Raw genomic sequence first — 19,830 nt, forward strand, 5'->3', positions numbered from 1 at the left:
CCCAAACTCGCTTTGAGCGGGAATCATGTTTTAGAAAAGAGTTAGATCAACTGAAGAAGATTCTGAGAGGCACCAAGAATGATTAGGAGAAACTGAGGGAGCTGTATTCTGAACTTTTAAGTTTCTGGTTATGTTTTAAATTTTTGTTAGTTACCTTGAATGTGTGCCAGAACAAAACCTGGAGATATAAATCCCATCCCATCCGAACAGATAAAATCAATAGCTGAATATTAGAGTTAGAAGGGACTACTTGAACTAGTGCATTCAACCCCATACTCAGCATATGAATGAAAACAAAAACATTAGAGACACATGAATCCCCAACCCCCATAAGAACACCTTTTAAAAAGGCAGAGTGGATTTTATTTAAATCAAGTCAATTTAAATCATGATTTAAATCACTAGTAAAAAGGCTTGATTTAAATCAACTCAATTTAAATCATAATTTTTAAAGAGCAACTGTCATCTATGTCCCACAGTGGCTCCTCCTCTGACCCACTGTTGACTCACCGACAGTCCCAGTATTGCAGAATATACAGCTTCATGCTACATAATTAAGCTCCATTTCATGCTGAATAAACTAAATTATTAATGTACCTTAAATAGAAAACTATATTTTTACTCCAAAAGCATTTTATTAAAATAATTTGGTAAAAATATAAAAAAATCTGATTTAAATTTTAAAAATCTGATTTTTAATTTAAAAAAAAAAACATCGATTTTTATCCACCCTGAAAAAAGGGCAATTTTCCACCTCTATTGGTTCCTTCATCCTATGTGTGTGTACCCTACGAGATTTTCCAGATCAGGAAACAGATTCCACAAGAAGACTACAACTATATTATACTGATACAGGCTATAGTAACAGAATCTCACTAGTCTGACTTGCGGAAAGCTAGTCTGAATCTGTTTCTAAGACTTTCCTTTTGTTCTGTACTCAGAACATACTTATGTATGTGTTGTTATCTTAACAGTTTCTGGATAGTTACTTCAAGGTCATCTCCATGGTTCCTACAGTGTGTGATATGTATGTGTAGGTATATCCACACCCTTCAAATACTTAAAAGGATGTAAATTGAAAAAGGTTAAGACTGTTATTCTGTCATCCCTCAGGATAAGATGTTGAATAATGGAGTGAAGTCATCAACTTCAACTGCGACCTTCTTAACCAAAAGAGCAGTTCATCAGTGGAATTGGTGAATGAAGGAGGTGTCAGGTTTTACTAGGAGAGGTTAGATTGCTATTTACCAAGAATGCTTTAATTTGGATTCCTCCATGGAACTAAAGATTGGACTCCCAGAGTTCAATGGCCTAAACTATGATTTTTTTTATGAGGAAAGCAGGCCTGTACAACCTTTTTTGCCGGGGGGGGGCAGGAAGCAGGGAGAGGATTTTCACTTATTCACTGAATGTAGCATAGGCCACAAGGAAAGGAATGCAGCCATCACAAAAGCTAAATTGGTTTTTATTTCATTACAGTGTAACTGTGATTAAAACTGCATTAATGAAGTACAGTGAACATGATTGCTTTCCCACATTTTTAATTCTGTTATGTTAAATACTAGTATTCAGCAGCAAGTTTGGGAAGGGCTATAACCAAGGTTTTTCTGGCTCTGGAACCACAGGCCCGATGCCTCCGCTGCTGTCTCATGGCACCGTATCTATATAGCATCTATATTTGCAGTTTTGGCTTCTCTCCTGAATATTTAGGCCAATTAACCCTGGAGAAGGCCAAATCAATAATAAAAGTGAGAAACAGGGACACTGATTGTCAAAATGATATCACCAGTGCCCCTGAATTCTACCACCAAATGTTAGACAATCACAAGCTCTCTAGTGAGGGGTATCTATACAATTTAATCTTAAGCAAATATAGATGGATCTTTTCCAGATACCACTTTGATGACAACCCATCAACTCTACTGATGGGAAGATGGGACTCCTTATTTGCAGAGACTTTGCTTTTGTGAATGCAGGCGGATAGAAACTCTCAATTGTGAACTTTTAAATGATAGTGCCTTTTAAATGATGCCTTATTATGGAGCTGATTAGCCCAATCATCCAAACACAAGGGCCTTACAGATAAATTTTATGTTTATTATTTTTTTAGGTATGCTAACCCCATACTCACATACCAGGTGGCCAAATATCTTCAACAACTTATACAACTGCACAAAACATTTAATTACATTCATTGTTTTATTGCCATATTTTCCCTCCTTTCCCAATAACAAATTCTTGTGTTAAACTCGTACTTTTTTTTTATGGTAACTTTTTCATTGCAAAGGCTGGTCAAAGATCGTAATAAAGAAAAAGGGCTGGGATTTTACAGGAAACTTTCCTCTGTCTGGCACCATTTTATTTGCAGAATAATTCTTCTGAAATGCCCTTCAAGATTTGATCAGATTTATATGGAGCAGGAGAAGAGCAATGTAGATACGTAGATCAAAAAGATAATGTTTCCACACTGGGTATTGTTCAAGAAACCACATATTATATTATCTATGGTTACACAGAAAGACACTACCTAAGGATATTGCTGACTGAGAGACTGTCAGGAAATTGTGTTTTGCGTGGGAATCAAAGAGAATACTGGCATTGGAGCCCCAGAAGTGACAATCTGGCAGCATTTAAAATTCAGTCTTTTCCTAAATGATCTCTACAAGCACCCATAGAAGCTATTTTTATAGCCTGACCCATTCAGAAGACCCTAAGTGAATTATAACAGACTAAAAATATAAAACAGTACAAAATAACCTGCAAACCTCCTTCAAGATGGACACTTCTGGTTAATAATTAGTGTTAAAAACTTAATGAATTAGGACTATTGTGAGGAAGAGGGGTCTGCGATCTCCCAGCACTGGAGAGCACTAAAGTGTGAGGCCACAACAGAAAAGCAGTAGCGAAAGCACTTAAAACTTATATTTATTTATTTATTTATTTATTATTCAAACTTATATACCGCCCTATCTCCCAAAGGACTCAGGGCGGTTTACAGGCATGTAAAAACATCAATATACAAATTAAAATCATCATTAAAAAAACTTATTCTAATGCCCAATTATTAAAAATAGAAATATAAATATTAAAATCAATTTAAAACCCCTCTAAATTTAAAATCTAAGCCAGTCCTGCACAGATGAATAAATGTGTCTTGAGCTCGCGACGGAAGGTTCGAAGATCCGGAAGTTGACGGAGTCCTGGGGGGAGTTCGTTCCAGAGGGCGGGAGCCCCCACAGAGAAGGCCCTTCCCCTGGGCATCGCCAGACGACACTGCCTAGCTGACGGCACCCTGAGGAGTCCCTCTCTGTGAGAGCGCACGGGTCGGTGAGAGGTATCTGGTCGCAGCAGGCGGTCCCGTAGATAACCCGGCCCTATGCCATGGAGCGCTTTAAAGGTGGTCACCAAAACCTTGAAGCGCACCGGAAGGCCACAGGTAGCCAGTGCAGCCTGCGCAGGATGGTGTTATCGCGAGCCACGAGGGCTCCATCTATCACCCGCGCAGCCGCATTCTGGACTAACTGTAGCCTCCGGATGCCCTTCAAGGAAGCCCCATGTAGAGAGCGTTGCAGTAATCCAGGCGAGGCGTCACGAGGCGTGGTGACCGTGCATAGGGCCTCCCGGTCCAGAAAGGGGCGCAACTGGCGCACCAGGCGAACCTGGTAGAACGCTCTCCTGGAGACGGCCGTCAAATGATCTTCTAGAGACAGCTGTTCATCCAGGAGGACGCCTAAGTTGCGCACCCTCTCCATCGGGGCCAATACCGCTTCGCCGTGCTTTACAGCCCTCTTTAAGCAGTTTACAGAGTCAACATATTGCCCCAAACAATCTGGGTCCTCATTTTACCAAAGGCTGGAAGGCTGAGTCAACCAGCTGGAAGCTGGTGAGAATCGAACTCCTGGCAGTGAATTGACTTAACCTGCAATGTTGCATTCTAATCACTGTGCCACCACAGTTCCTATTGAAAAGACTATCATTGAGAGCACTTGAACCTAATTTTCATTAGGGGTGATTGGAAACTCTTCTTAAGGAGGGAGATACTTACCAGATGGGCAGGTTTAATCTTGGCACTGAGGTACCTGATGTATTATGGTTACTGTGCTATATAGAGTAGGTAATTTGCAGAAGTGAGTGTTGTTGTATGAATCTGTGGGAGCAGGTGTGGCAAGGAGAAGATTCAACAAAAGAGTCATTTATGGCTGAATATAAAACACTCAAAATATTTACAAGATAATCAGGTTCAAACTTTATCTGCTTTACTGAAAGTGGCAAGATTTAATCTGGTGTGACTAACTTGTTCTGTTGAGAGGAAGAGCTCAGATCTCTCAATTTATTGTATCTATTAACAGCCTTGAGCCATATCCTATGACACCATTTCACTCAATGGGTAAATAAATGGCATAGTTTTCACTATTCAACCCCTAGGAGATACACTTACCAAGGAATCCTTTTCTGAAATTTACAGCATGGTAAATACAGCATTGCCCTGTCCTCATTACTATTATTTTGACACAGTGATGATGGGATGACTCTAGAAAATGCTATAAATTGTTAGTAGTAAAGCATTTGATAAAGTAGACCATAACCTACTACTAGATGAAGTAGAAAAATGTGAGTTAGACAGCACCACCACCAGATGGATTCGCAACTGGCTGACCAATCGCACTCAACGTGTAGCCCTCAATGGAACTACATCCACATGGAGGGAAGTATGCAGTGGAGTACCCCAAGGCTCTGTTTTGGGCCCAGTACCCTTCAACATCTTCATCAATGACTTGAACAAGGGGATAGATGGGCAACTCATCAAATTTGCAGATGACACCAAGCTGGCAGGAATAGCCAACACTCCAGAAGATAGGCTCAAGATACAGAAGGGATCTTGAGAGACTAGAACATTGGGCGCTATCTAACAAAATGAAATTCAACAGTGAAAAAAGTAAGGTTCTACATTTAGACCAAAAAAACAAAATGCACAGGTACTGTATATGTGGTATCTTGCTCAATAGTAGTAACTGTGAGAGGGATCTTGGAGTCCTAGTGGACAACCATTTAGATATAAGCCAGCAGTGTGCAGCAGCTGCCAAATAAGCCAACACAGTTCTGGGCTGCATAAACAGAGGGATAGAATCAAGATCATGTGAGGTGTTAATACCACTTTATAATGCCTTGGTTAGGCCACACTTGGAATATTGCATTCAGTTTTGGTCGCCACGATGTAAAAAAGATGTTGAAACTCTAGAAAGAATGCAGAGAAGAGCAACAAAGATGATTAGGGGACTGGAGGCTAAAACATATGAAGAACGGTTGCAGGAACTGGGTATGCCTAGTTTAATGAAAAGAAGGACTAGGGGAGACATGATAGCAGTGTTCCAATATCTCAGGGGTTGCCACAAAGAAGAGGGAGTCAAACTATTCTCCAAAGCACCTTGGGGTAGAACAAGAAGCAATGGGTGGAAACTCATCAAGGAGAGATGCAATTTAGAACTAAGGAGAAATTTCCTGACAGTTAGAACAATTAATCAGTGAAACAACTTGCCTGCAGAAGTTGTAAATGCTCCAACACTGGAAATTTTTAAGAAAATGTTGGATAACCATTTAGATATAAGCCAGCAGTGTGCAGCAGCTGCCAAATAAGCCAACACAGTTCTGGGCTGCATAAACAGAGGGATAGAATCAAGATCATGTGAGGTGTTAATACCACTTTATAATGCCTTGGTTAGGCCACACTTGGAATATTGCATTCAGTTTTGGTCGCCACGATGTAAAAAGATGTTGAGACTCTAGAAAATGCTATAAATTGTTAGTAGTAAAGCATTTGATAAAGTAGACCATAACCTACTACTAGATAAAGTAGACCATAACCTACTACTAGATAAAGTAGACCATAACCTACTACTAGATGAAGTAGAAAAATGTTAGTTAGACAGCACCACCACCAGATGGATTCGCAACTGGCTGACCAACCGCACTCAATGTGTAGCCCTCAATGGAACTACATCCACATGGAGGGAAGTATGCAGTGGAGTACCCCAAGGCTCTGTTTTGGGCCCAGTACTCTTCAACATCTTCACCAATGACTTGGACGAGGGGATAGATGGGCAACTCATCAAATTTGCAGATGACACCAAGCTGTCAGGAATAGCCAACACTCCAGAAGAAAGGCTCAAGATACAGAAGGATCTTGAGAGACTAAAACATTCGGCGCTATCTAACAAAATGAAATTCAACAGTGAAAAAAGTAAGGTTCTACATTTAGGCCAAAAAAACAAAATGCACAGGTACTGTATATGTGGTATCTTGCTCAATAGTAGTACCTGTGAGAGGGATCTTGGAGTCCTAGTGGACAACCATTTAGATATAAGCCAGCAGTGTGCAGCAGCTGCCAAAAAAGCCAACACAGTTCTGGGCTGCATAAACAGAGGGATAGAATCAAGATCATGTGAGGTGTTAATACCACTTTATAATGCCTTGGTTAGGCCACACTTGGAATATTGCATTCAGTTTTGGTCGCCACGATGTAAAAAAGATGTTGAGACTCTAGAAAATGCTATAAATTGTTAGTAGTAAAGCATTTGATAAAGTAGAAAATGTGAGTTAGACAGCACCACCACCAGATGGATTCGCAACTGGCTGACCAATCGCACTCAACGTGTAGCCCTCAATGGAACTACATCCACATGGAGGGAAGTATGCAGTGGAGTACCCCAAGGCTCTGTTTTGGGCCCAGTACCCTTCAACATCTTCATCAATGACTTGAACAAGGGGATAGATGGGGAACTCATCAAATTTGCAGATGACACCAAGCTGGCAGGAATAGCCAACACTCCAGAAGATAGGCTCAAGATACAGAAGGATCTTGACAGACTTGAACATTGGGCGCTATCTAACAAAATGAAATTCAACAGTGAAAAAAGTAAGGTTCTACATTTAGGCCAAAAAAACAAAATGCACAGGTACTGTATATGTGGTACCTTGCTCAATAGTAGTAACTGTGAGAGGGATCTTGGAGTCCTAGTGGACAACCATTTAGATATGAGCCAGCAGTGTGCAGCAGCTGCCAAAAAAGCCAACACAGTTCTGGGCTGCATAAACAGAGGGATAGAATCAAGATCACGTGAAGTGTTAATACCACTTTATAATGCCTTGGTAAGGCCACACTTGGAATATTGCATTCAGTTTTGGTCGCCACGATGTAAAAAAGATGTTGAGACTCTAGAAAGAGTGCAGAGAAGAGCAACAAAGATGATTAGGGGACTGGAGGCTAAAACATATGAAGAACGGTTGCAGGAACTGGGTATGCCTAGTTTAATGAAAAGAAGGAATTCTGTTATCTCCCAGATGTGCTGGACTAGAAGACCTCCAAGATCCCTTCCAACTCTGTTGCTGTTGTTGTTGTTGTTGTTATTATATAGAGCAAGATTACAAAAAGCTTCCTACAGAATAACAGAGTTGGAAGGGACCTTGGAGATCTTTTAGTCTGACCCCTGCTCTAGCAGGAAACCCTATACCTGTGATGGTGAACCTATGGCATGTGTACCCAAAGTGGCATGTGGAGCCATGATGCCTGGCATGCATGGCGTTGCCCGTTCCTCTTCCAGGTTTCTGGCACGCATGCGCACGTGATGATCAGCTAGCCTTTGTGCATGTGGCAGTGCCGGAAACCAAAAGAGCTGATCTTCCATTTTTCAGTGTGAGCATGTGCGCCAACCAGCTGATCAGCATGTATGCATGCACATGCACAGCAGTAACTGGAAGACTTGCTGGCCAACGCGCATGCACGCACCGAAAACTTGAAATACCTTATCCGTCGTGCGCATGCTCCCTGGGCAGCTCCTCTTCCTGTTTACGGCCCTGACGAGTGCGCGTGCGCAAAGTTTACCATACTGACCAATTATATCTTTTAAACCAGTAGCTGAGTATGTTGGTTGAGATACAGTAACAACCAAGTCATCTGCGAAAGCTCTTAATCTGTAATCTTGATGTTTAACTCTAATTCCCTTTATTTGATCGGAGCTACGTATTTTATTCAAAAGAATTTCTAAAGTTAAAATAAAAAGTAATGGAGACAGGGGACATCCCTGTCTCGTCCCTTTCCCAATTTTAAAAGTTTCTGTTAACCCACCATTTACTATTATTTGTGCTGTTTGCTTCTGATATATTGCCTTAATTGCGTGGATAAAATAATCCCCAAATTGCATTTTTTCTATTACTTTAAACAGAAACTGCCAGTCCAATCTATCAAAAGCTTTTTCAGCATCCACAAAAAAAAGCCGCTGAGATTTGGTTGTTTCTTTCCAAATATTCAAGTAAATTTACAATTTGCCTCACATTATATCTCATCTGCCTACCCTTAATAAATCCTGACTGATCATTATGAATTATTTGATTCATCACTGGCATTAATCTATTAGCAAGTATCTTGGCAAATATCTTATAATCAGTATTTAAAAGTGATATAGGCCTATAATTCTCTGCTTTAATACCATCTCGATCTTCCTTCGGTATTAGCGAAATAAAGGCTGTCCTCCATGAAGGGGGAACATCTCCTCCCATTTGAATTTTATTAAATAACTCTTTAAGTGGTTCAACCATCTCATTTTGTAAATTTTTATAATAAACAGCTGTTAAGCCATCTGTACCTGGTGCTTTACCAATTTTAAGTTGCTTAATTGCTAACAAAATTTCCTCTGAAGTAATTAATTGATTCAGTTCTTCTCTTTGATTTTCTGTAAGCTCACAAATATTTTGTTGTTGTAAATATCTTTCTATCTCTATATCATCAATCATATCCCTAGTATACAACTTACTATAATACTCTAGAAATATATATATATATTTCTAGAGTATTATAATTTTTATCAAATATTTTTCAAAAAAACAAAAAAGAATCTTTAAACAATAGTTTCTTTCCAACATTTTCGCAACTGTTAAACATTTCTTACTTGTTCATTTTTCTCCTTTATTTCAATGTATCCTTTATACATACAAGTCTAATATTAATTTATTTACATATATAAATATTCCTCTTATTTGTTGTTACATTTCTATTTCTATATCTTCCTTATTTGATCTTTCCTTGCCTTTTATCTCTCTCCTCTAGCCATTCATACCATTTCTCCCACACTATATAATATTCTGTTTCCTCATTTTCTTGAATCTCCTTTATATATATTTATATATTTTAAAAACTTGCCTTCAGAAATTGTAGGTGCTTCATCGTGGAGGGTTTTAGGAAAAGACTGGGCAGACACCTGTCTGAAGTGGTATAGGGCCGTGATGGAGAACCTATGGCACGCGTGTCACAGGTGGCACGTGGAGCCATATCTGTGGACACATGAACTGTTACCCTAGTTCAGCTCCAGCGTGCATGCACGTGCCGGCCAGCTAATTTTTGGCTGGCCCCGCCCACACCACTCCTCCCCTCCCAGGAGTCTCCATGCAACCCATTTTGGATGCCAGGTAAGTATAGCGCTTACGCAGCGGCTCTGGGAGGGCATTTTCGGCCTCTGGAGGGCCTCCGGTGGGGGTGGGGGAGGCCGTTTTTGCCCTCTGGAGGCTTCAGGTAGGCCTGCTAGGCCCAAAATGGGGCGCAGGAGGGTTGTGTGCGCATGCGTCAGGGAGCGCAGGGGGGGGGTCACGCACGCATGCACGAGGGCGGGGGGGCTTGAATTATGGGCATGGGCACATGCGACACCCCCCCTTGCGATCCCCGCTTTTGGCATGCAACGGCACAAAGGTTAGCCATCACTGGTATGAGGCCTCCTGCTTGAGCAAGGGGTTGGACTAGAAGACCTCCAAGGCCCATTCCAGCTCTATTCCAATTGAAATACATCTACCTAACCCACCAGAGTGAGGAGACAGGGCATGTTACAGGTTCCCTTTCTTAAGGACCAAGATAAAGGGCCTTCTCTCTGGAACACCATCCCTGCAGAGATAAGATTTTGCAAGGTCCTGGAGACATGGCTCCAGGGTGTTATAGTGTCCATCAGGTGGTCTGTTTGATGGTTTTCACCAGAGAGCTGGAGGTTTATTGGGTTTTATGTTTGGGGTATTACTTCTATAGGCCCAGAGTCATCGTGAGTCACATGGCCATATAGATTTTTTAAATAAATGAATACCATTAAAAAGAATCTTTAAACAATAGTTTCTTTCCAACAATTTCGCAACGGTTAAACATTTCTTACTTGTCCATTTTTCTCCCTTATTTCAATGTATCCTTTATACATACAAGTCTAATATTAATTTATTTACATATATACATATAAATGCACATCTCTCATCTGGTTTCTGTCCCAGAAAGTATCCTGTTCATTGTGAGATGACAAGGGTTAGGCAATCTAATGCGATCCAGGTATGCTGGGATTCCCATTCCCATTATTCAGAGTCTGAGAATAACAGTCCACAAACACCTGGTGGCACCGTGTTCTGTGCCAAACAAGAGCAGAGGAAATGCAATCATTTAGTCTTTGAAACGTTTAATTCTCTTACGGAAGTGTTTATGCCAACTATGTTTCTGAGATAAGTTTCAAGACCATCATGACACAGCAGTTCTGTTTCTGCCTGGAAGACCATTTCCAAGAAGTGGTGCTAGAAGACTAAGGTGAGCGAGGCCACGTAAAAATGGATACTGTTCTAAAAGGGGCTCATCCTTTAAACCTAATGCCCTTGATATATAAGCACACTGATTTCTTTTCATCCAATTCAGATACATTGGTTCTGGGATCAGATGAGAACCAATAATTGGAAGCTTGATTTGTCTAACCTGGAAAGTAGAGTAGTGTAGAGTAGAGTAGAGTAGAGTAGAGTAGAGTAGAGTAGAGTAGAGTAGAATAGAATAGAATAGAATAGAATAGAATAGAATAGAATAGAATAGAATAGAATAGAATAGTTGGAAGGGACCTTGGAGGTCTTCTAGTCCAACCCCCTGCTCAGGCAGGAAACCCTACACCACTTCAGACAAATGGTTATCCAATATCTTCTTAAAAACTTCCAGTGTTGGAGCATTCATAACTTCTGGAGGCAAGTTGTTCCACTGATTAATTGTTCTCACTGTCAGGAAATTTCTCCTTAGTTCTAAGTTGCTTCTCTCTTTGATTAGTTTCCATCCATTGCGTCTTGTCCTGCCCTCAGGTGCTTTGGAGAATAGCTTGACTTCCTCTTCTTTGTGGCAACCCCTGAGATATTGGAACACTGCTATCATGTCTCCCCAGTCCTTTTTATTAAACTAGACATACCCAGTTCCTGCAACTGTTCTTCATATGTTTTAGCCTCCAGATCTCTAATCATCTTTGTTGCTCTTCTCTTCACTCTTTCTGGAGTCTCAACATATTTTTTACATTGTGGCGACCAAAACTGAATGCAGTATTCCAAGTGTGGTCTTACCAAGGCATTATAAAGTGGTATTAACACTTCATGTGATCTTGATTCTATCCCTCTGTTTATGCAGCCTAGAACTGTGTTGGCTTTTTTGGCAGCTGCTGCATACTGCTGGTTCATATCTAAATGGTTGTCCACTAGGACTCCAAGATCCCTCTCACAGGTACTACTATTGAGCAGGGTACCACATATACTGTATCTGTACATTTTGTTTTTCTTGCCTAAAATGTTGAGTCTCTTGTACACTCACTGAAAATTCAGGAGTATTAGATCCAACGGAGTGTACTTGTATGCAAGGTCTTTGCACTAGCTCAGATGTCTGAAAACTGCCAATAATAAAGATCAAATAACCTGCTCCAAACAGAATCTGATCAACCAATCTATGCTAGCCAAAATATTATATAAGGACTTCCCACCATTGGGAATGAGAACTCAGAAATCAGTATTCTGCGTGAGAATCTTTCTTATGAACATTCTGATTCCAAGAAGCTTTACAAGAAGCTTGTACATACTTATTTACTAGCTATTTCAAAGAATTTTCAAGGAAAAATAATTAGGTTTGAATGTCTATGTCACAAATCAGAAATGATTCTAGATTTAGGGAATATATCGACAATGGTTAGATATGGTGAGATTATTATATGCCATCTTGTTGTTCATCTAATTTTGTAAATTGCCTAAAGTCAATTCAAGGTAGGAAAATAAAAAGAGTATAAAGCACAAAGAAGAAAAAGGGGAAAAAAGAGGAAACAGTAAGAATATAAATATATATATCTAAGCTTCAGCTTCGTGCTTCTGGGAGCAATGTGTAATAGCAGCTGTTTCTTCCTTTTAACTGCTAGTGGGGGTTTGAACTGATTGGGTGGGAGTTTGGCTGTGCTCTGATTGGCTGGGGGTTTTTTTGTGCTCTGATTGGCTGGGGGTGTGTCCTGTTTGGGTGGGGGCTTGATTGTGCTCAGTTTAGTCTGTGTTGCAGAGGGATTTGAGCTGGTGAGCTGCATAGCTGTTGTTTGGCTTTGAAGCCTGAAGATGACGAATGAGACTTCGTCGAAACGTCGCCAAGACACTTCCAATTTTACACGGGAGAAAACCCGAACAACCAAAGACCTACATACAAACACCCGTGAAAACCTCAGAAAACATATATATATATATATATATATATAATATATCTGTATCTATATCTATATCTATATATAACTTCCAATCTTCATCACAACTTGTATAAATAAGTTTGTAGCTCTTCACACTCTCTTTAAAGTTACAAACAGATAACAATAGCAAGAGCACTAAGACTTATATACTGCTTCATAGTGCTTTACAGCCCTCTCTAGGTGGTTTTCATAGTCAGCATATTGCCCCCAACAATCTGGGTCCTCATTTTAGTGACCTTGGAAGGATGGAGGGCCGAGTTAACTTTGAGTTGGTCAGGATAGAATTCCTGGCAATGGAATGCAGACTTAGCCTGTGATACTGCATTTTAACCACTGTGCCACCAAGGTTGATATAAAGTGACATGCCTGGATAAGGATATCTATTCAACCCATAACCCAGGGGTGGGCAATTAATTTTACCAAGGAGTCACATGAGCAACTGGGACCATTATGGAGGGCTGCCCTTGCTGCCCTGCCCAATGCTACCTTGGTGTCACCTCCTCTAGGGATGCCAGCCCATCCCCTCTGCCAACCCCACACCAATGTCCTGTCCCTGACACTGCCACCACTCAAGCACTTATGCTGCCAATGCTGTGGTCTGGAGTGGGACAGCCCGTGAGCCAGATGTGGCCCTTGGGCTCTAAAATGCCCAGGTCTGTCATAACCTATTCCTTGCTGATAAAGAAATCCATAAGATATAAACTTTTTAATCTGGTGCCAGCAAAAAGTCCATAAAAGGTTGCCAGAATTTAAAAAAATCATGTCTTATTTTAACTTTAATCAAACAAACCAACTTTATATTTCTTCCTTTTATTTCTGAAAAATCTTAATCTTTATTTAAATATTGTCATAGGATATGTTCTTTCTTCACTATTTCTTTGTTCCACCCCATAGGTTTCTTTGATGGAGGCTTTTAACAAGCCTCCTTTATAAATCCAATAAAAAGGCATTAGGTCATCACCCTTTCCCCTTTAAGTTTTAAAACTTGAGTCAGTTTCTTCCAGCAAAAAACCCTTATCCAGGCCTGTCACTTGTATTTCGATTTTAAATGACTTCTGTTATGTATTCCACACTTTTTAAAATCCAATATTTCTGATTCTACTATTTTTGCATTAAACAAAATTTGTTTCATATTTGTCATTTCTTCATTAACTTCTATCTAGTCTATCCATGGAAACAGACCTTGTTACTGATATTGTTGATTTTGTAGTTACTGATTTCTGACCCCATTCCTTAATATTTCAAATATTGTAAAGTGTTGTATCGTTTTGTACATTCCAATACTGATCAAAATCAAAAGTAGGTGTACACTTTTTTTTCTTTTTGCCTGGAATCTTTAGTCCCCATTAGTGGCCAATTTAAATGATGAAGTCTATAATTTATGTTGTGACTTACAGTAGACAAAAATTATTTTGGTTACCATGAAAAGCTATTTTATTAGCTTCAAAATTTTATATTAAAAGTTTCAGTGTTTCAAATTTGTTTGGAATCTTAACTTGTTTATAATTTTCTCAGTTTAAAATCTTATTTAGCTTTTTGCCATTTTCTTAAAAAATCTTTCAGTTCCTAAACTTACAGTTAATTTTTCCTTTGTTCAGAAATAAGATAAGTCTTACTAGGTGGCTTTTCAAGCTTGTCATTTTGAAGTTCTCTAATAGTTTAAGGTAGATAAATTTCCAAAAGCGATTAGAAATTAGGGTTAGCAAACTTTGTATCTTTTAAAAGGCTGTGTCATGTTTGTGATGATGACTGATGTCTTCATCACTCAGGGGAACCTGGGGAACCTATATCATGCAATTTCCTTGCAAAGAACAGCCTTCAGGAACATATGTGGGTGGTCTTCTGTCCTCTCTTTTTAAAGAACTGGGTAACTCACTGGTTCTTCAGTCTTTGCCATGCTCATTGTAGCTTGACATGCTGCCCCAGAAACCTTGATAGAACTCTAATCCCAATTCCAGAAACATATGAGTTCAATTCCTGAAATCTCTAATAAAAAGTGCCAAGAACCAGAAGAAGAGAAGGAGCCCTAGCTGAATTGCTTGAAGTTGATGACATTCAAAACAAACAATTGATTCATTCTAAGAAATACTTCAAAGATGATTCACTCAGCATCCCTTTTTCCAATATTTTAAAATAGTGCTGGCTTTCCATAACAGTTTAATATATACCCAGGTTGCTGACAACTCCAATACCTCTTGGAAGAAACTTCGACAAAGCCACAATATCCAAGCTACGATACTTCTGCTGGCTCAGTGAAAAGCAAAACTTTTCACTAAACTAAACTAAAACTAAAATTAAAACACTACATACTGTACTTCATCTGCTTCAAATCGAGACCACCCATGCTGTTCCATAGAAAGAGGCAAATCAAGAAAGTTAGTTCAATTCCAGGGGATAAAAGGCAAAAAGCAAAATCCAGCATACACCGAGCAATATGGCCAGCAGATCAATAACAGACCAATCAGAGACAGAATGAGAGGCTCTGCTTGTGCTTTGGGTAACTAGTGTTGAATTATGGGGTGGGTGGGATGGGGGTAATGAAATTTATAACCCTATTTCTCCCTCTAATTGTAGCCACATTACGTTTTCCATTCATTGCTTGAAGAATTAGAGTGTGTAACCGTAAAGTAGACAGTTTTTCTCTCTCCTACCTCCTTCCCTCCCTCCTGCCTCCCACCCACTCTCACTCTTTCTCTCTCTCCCCTCAAGACTCCAGTTATATTCAACCCTGTGCAGGTTGATACTTATCTCACCCCACCGTACATTTACCTTTGAAGATTGTGCTACTTGCCTACACCTAATATAAAGCATGTGTCACTTAAGGCCCAAAGTTTCTCAATATACCTACGAAGGAGAATATCTGTAGCTCAGGATTGAAAGCACTGAGTATCTGTAGCTCAGCACTGATGAAGTTAGGGTAATGGAACATCTGCAAGAAAACAAACAAGCTCAGAGACCACCAAGGACCCCTCATTTCTCAATATAGTCAATTCACATATTCACAGCTATGAGTCACCAAGTTCCAAGTAATCAAAATGATAGAAAATCAGAATGTGGGGCAAGGATGCCTAAACCTAAAATCTAAATAATAAAATCTAAAAATCTAAATAATAAATAAATAAACCAATCCTTCATTTCCAACAAATGCTTCCCACTTACTCTTGCTCTCATCCAAAGCTAAACCAGTCCATCTTAGCCAAATCACCACACCTCTTAAAAGGTATGTCTTTTTAATTCTCACCGGGGGCAACTGCAGGCTGTGGGACCAGTAAAGAATCATGGTGACCCAGAAAACCAAGATGTTCACTCAAGGAAAGAAAAAAAGAAGAAGGTAACCTGGGGAGGAACTAAGCTTTTGGAAAAGCAGCAGAGTCACTTGAACCTGGATTTAGCTAAATCAAAAAATCTAAGCCCAGGACTGTCTACGCTGGAAGAAGGCCAACTAAATTTTCTTGAAATACAACTCCCAACATCCAACTCTTTTAACTGTACTCAAAATTAAGGACAGAATTTAGAATTTTCTGTTCTCTGATGAAAGAAGCCACTGGCCTTTGCCAGGGCAGTCTTGATTTCTTCAGGTAGAAGAATCCAAAGCAGGCTTACTTTAAGACTTTGATTTCTTCTATCTGTAGATGAAAACACTGAGGAGATTTTTGGTCTCTTTTGTTCTAAAGGTCAGCTTTTATTAGCTTCTCGCAAAAACTCTCCTCAGGGATACTTCCCAGAAAGAAACAAGTCTCTGAGCGGTCCCTTGTTGACAGGGACTGCCTGTGCAAGAAAGCTGGTGAAGTGAAAAGATGGAGAAACCTGCCACAGCTGACTCTCCATCTTGTCTGGACCGAGTGTACAGTCAGTTCCTATGCAGGAAATCCACAGCTGCAGGCTAGGCCAGTTTTTTTTTTAACATGCCCCGAAGAAAGTAAGGGCAAATAATTTCCTTACTGTTATGAAGAAAACAGCAGGGACGTATTTATGAGGTTATAAAAGGTCAAGCTCAACTCAAAGGAGATTTTAACTCCTTTTTTTGTTTTAAAGCTTAGAAGACAGAATTAATATATCAGCAACAGCTTGTGGTTCCAAATGCAGGCTCAGGCTAACGTGAGCAATTAGGTTTCCCTGCCTTCCTCCAATGACTGCTATTGCTTGAAGTGATGTGGAGGTTCAGAATAGATTGGGGTTCCTAAAGATGACTTAATCCATTAAGGTGACTGTTGCTCAGAGGAGGCGCATGCCCAGTGTAGGATAGCAAGTTCTATCCACTGAAGTGGATCAATGAGCTAAAAGAAAAAGCACTGCAGTTTAAAAAAATAACTTTACTATTTATCCCAAGAGCTGGAGAGCAGGGCAGAAGAACTGGGAAGGCTGCAGATTATGAACACCATTGGAGCAGGGGTGGGTTCTACTTACCTTTACTACCGCTTTGCATCGTGCCCGCGCGCATGCACAGAAGCATTTTGATGACGTTTGGGTCAGTGGGCGGAGCCTGCCACCGGTTTTAATAACAGTTCTACAGAACCGGTCCGAACCAGGGGGCAACCCACCACTGCATTGGAGAGACCCTGGGTTATTTTTTTCCCCTCCCAACTATTCCCATATGGCTTCCTGTGAATCCATTTTGAAGCTAAGCAACAACATCAAGCTCATTAGAACCTAATAATGAAATTGCAACAAAGCTAAAGCAATCAATATGAAACATAATGAAAAGGAAATGGGGAAGGGATTAGGGAAGACAACTCTAGTTCCCTTAAAGAGCTTCCAACAGGAGACAAGAGTATCAGTAAATCAAGAAGAAGAAAAAGGCAGCTTGGATTTATAAGGAGTAGCTTCATCTGCAGGGGAAGCTCCTCACAGCAGGAATATGGGCATGACTACTTTCTCTCTTTCCAGAGGATGGTACTATGGAAAGTAGTAGTAGAGGAGGAGCCAGGGAAAGCAAGAGGTCAATTAAATTAAAAAGCAGTGACAGTTCTGGGCCACAAACAGTGGGAGCTCAGAATTCTGAACACTTGCAGTAACTGTGTAGAAGAGGGGAGTTTGGCTAGAGACACAGAACAATGTATTTCTCCAAATAAACCCCAGTTGAGCTCTTCTGATCAAATGGAAGCAGTCTGCTGCATTTGACAGCCCCCAACCCCATAACATGCCACGGTGATCAGACCATCTCCCTTCCTCCGGCAACCCAGAAGGAACTCCTTTGGCTAGCTATTCCCTGCTTACAGTGTTGGCAAAACCTAATCCTAATATATCAGGGCTGTCTACGGTGCGCTCCAATTTCCCAAAGGCACATACTTGTACCAACCATACAGGGGTCCCAACAGCAATCCATGATCTAGTCTATTTTGGCCAGCTTTGTCTTTAACCAAGCCTCCCGTTGAACCTTGGTTAATTTTAAGGAGTGGTTTAGTTAATTGACAATTGTGTGAATCCAGAAATATCTGAGTTACCACTAATTGAAACAGGTGAAATCTGTCATGCTGCCATGCTTGAGCATTTGGGTGAGCGTAAGGAAAGGAAGCATCAGAATAGGGAGAAACAGCTTAACCTGGATAAAATGCCAGGGAAAACTGCAGCTGGAGAAAGACTTATACCCAAAAGATGGTCCCATCACCGCAAAGCTTAAGCCTGCCTCTCAATCATTGATCCTAACCAAGATGGCAATGTCACCTCCAGTATGAAAGAATAGAATAGAATTTTTTTATTGGCCAAGTGTGATTGGACACACAAGGAATTTGTCTTGGTGCATATGCTCTCAGTGTACATAAAAGAAAAGATACGTTCATCAAGGTACAACATTTCAGCAGTATTCTCTAAGTCAGCAATATTCTCTAAGCTAGTAGTTGGGAAGCACAACGAGAAAGAGGCTATTGTAACAGAATCTGCTTTTGGGGGGAAACTAGCAGATTTGGAGGCAACCCACGTGCTAAACATCAGTAAGTGTTAAATTTGTACCCTATGACTATCATTAAGTGTTGTAAGTGTTGTGCCTTGATGAAGGTATCTTTTCTTTTATGTACACTGAGAGCATATGCACCAAGACAAATTCCTTGTGTGTCCAATCACACTTGGCCAATAAAAAAAAAAATCTATTCTATTCTATTCTAAACCCAAAACGGACCTTCTGGAAATCCGCCAGAGATCACACACGCTAGGAGTACAGATACTTTAAATCTGGCGATACAACAGTTCTCCCGGGGATGATATGATGATGTTCCGCATGTGCCCAAGCGTCTGTCCCTTAGCACGCTTCCCTAGCACCGAATCTCATTGGAAATACATGGGGAAACGCGTGTTTTTAGGGGGACCGGGCGTTAAACGACTACTTCAGGACGATGTCCCGAGATTAGAAAGCCCGCCTAGAAAACAGATCCGAGTCAAGGTTGACCTCAGGTTGAGGTTTACTTTTCGTTTAACTTGTCATTGGGGAGAAAGGGGGGGGGGAGGAAGGGGAGGATATTCCCCCCCCCCAAAAAAAGTAGGCACTCCCGAACGTAGCTAACCAACCTGCTCCGCTGCCTCCGGGTCGAGATGAGGCTCCAGCAACGGGACAGTAAATTGGATCTTACGGGGACTGTTGGGTTCCATGCCGGCTCCGTCGTCCCGGGGAAAAAAAAATCGATGGCGCTCACCCAGCCGCGCTCGATAATATCTATACCTTTGCTCGCTCTTCCCTTAGCCCGTCCGGTCTGCGGGCGCCCCGCCGCTCGCTTTCCCACCCAGGGCGCTCGCAACCCTCCTTCCCCGCGAACGGCGCTGCGATTGGTCGCTCAGGATGCCCGCCCGCCCCTCCCTGCCAGACAAGCGGGCGCGCGCGCACAGACGCGCGCGCGCGCATAGACACACACAGAGCACCGCGCGGGGCGGTGGGGGAGGTGGGGACGGGACGAAGGGAGGGGCGCGCTCGTGGGTAGCTCTGAGGGAGCCGAGATGTGGAGCGATGCCCTCACAAAGACGAGCGCCGACAGAAAAGCCGCGGACGCGCCCGACCTCGGGCCTCCGAAGCTTTACACCTGCTTTGCGTCTCTGCGACCTATATTTATTTACCTAAGAGTAAGCCTCGCTGAAATCAGAGAGGCTTTACTCCGGAATCGCCGCATACCGGATGGGGTTGCAGTTGTAAACGAAATGCTCTGAGCCTCCGTGTGCTTTGTTGTTTTTTTTTAAACCCAATCTCAGTTACTTAGCGGGATCTGCCTTCTGATAACGCCCGATCTCTCAAGCTTTCCTTTGCCGATTCGTCCCTGAGCCACGCTCCCTTAGGAAACGCCAGATTCCTCCGCGCCATCGGTCCAAATCCTTCCCT

At 41.3% G+C, this 19,830-nt stretch overlaps 1 protein-coding gene across 1 annotated transcript in view; it reads right to left on the bottom strand.

The window, feature by feature from the left end:
* Positions 1-19,265, bottom strand: part of PPP1R1A (protein phosphatase 1 regulatory inhibitor subunit 1A) — a 117,655-nt gene extending 98,390 nt beyond the window's left edge. Inside the window, exon 1 of the mRNA XM_058167945.1 lies at positions 19,032-19,265. Coding sequence (XP_058023928.1) covers positions 19,032-19,112 — 81 coding nt within the window. The 5' untranslated portion in view covers positions 19,113-19,265. The remainder of the gene's footprint in view (positions 1-19,031) is intronic.
* Between the last annotated feature and the right edge of the window lie 565 nt (positions 19,266-19,830).

The sequence above is a fragment of the Ahaetulla prasina genome, chromosome 2 (assembly GCF_028640845.1).
Source record: "Ahaetulla prasina isolate Xishuangbanna chromosome 2, ASM2864084v1, whole genome shotgun sequence".
NCBI lineage: Eukaryota > Metazoa > Chordata > Lepidosauria > Squamata > Colubridae > Ahaetulla > Ahaetulla prasina.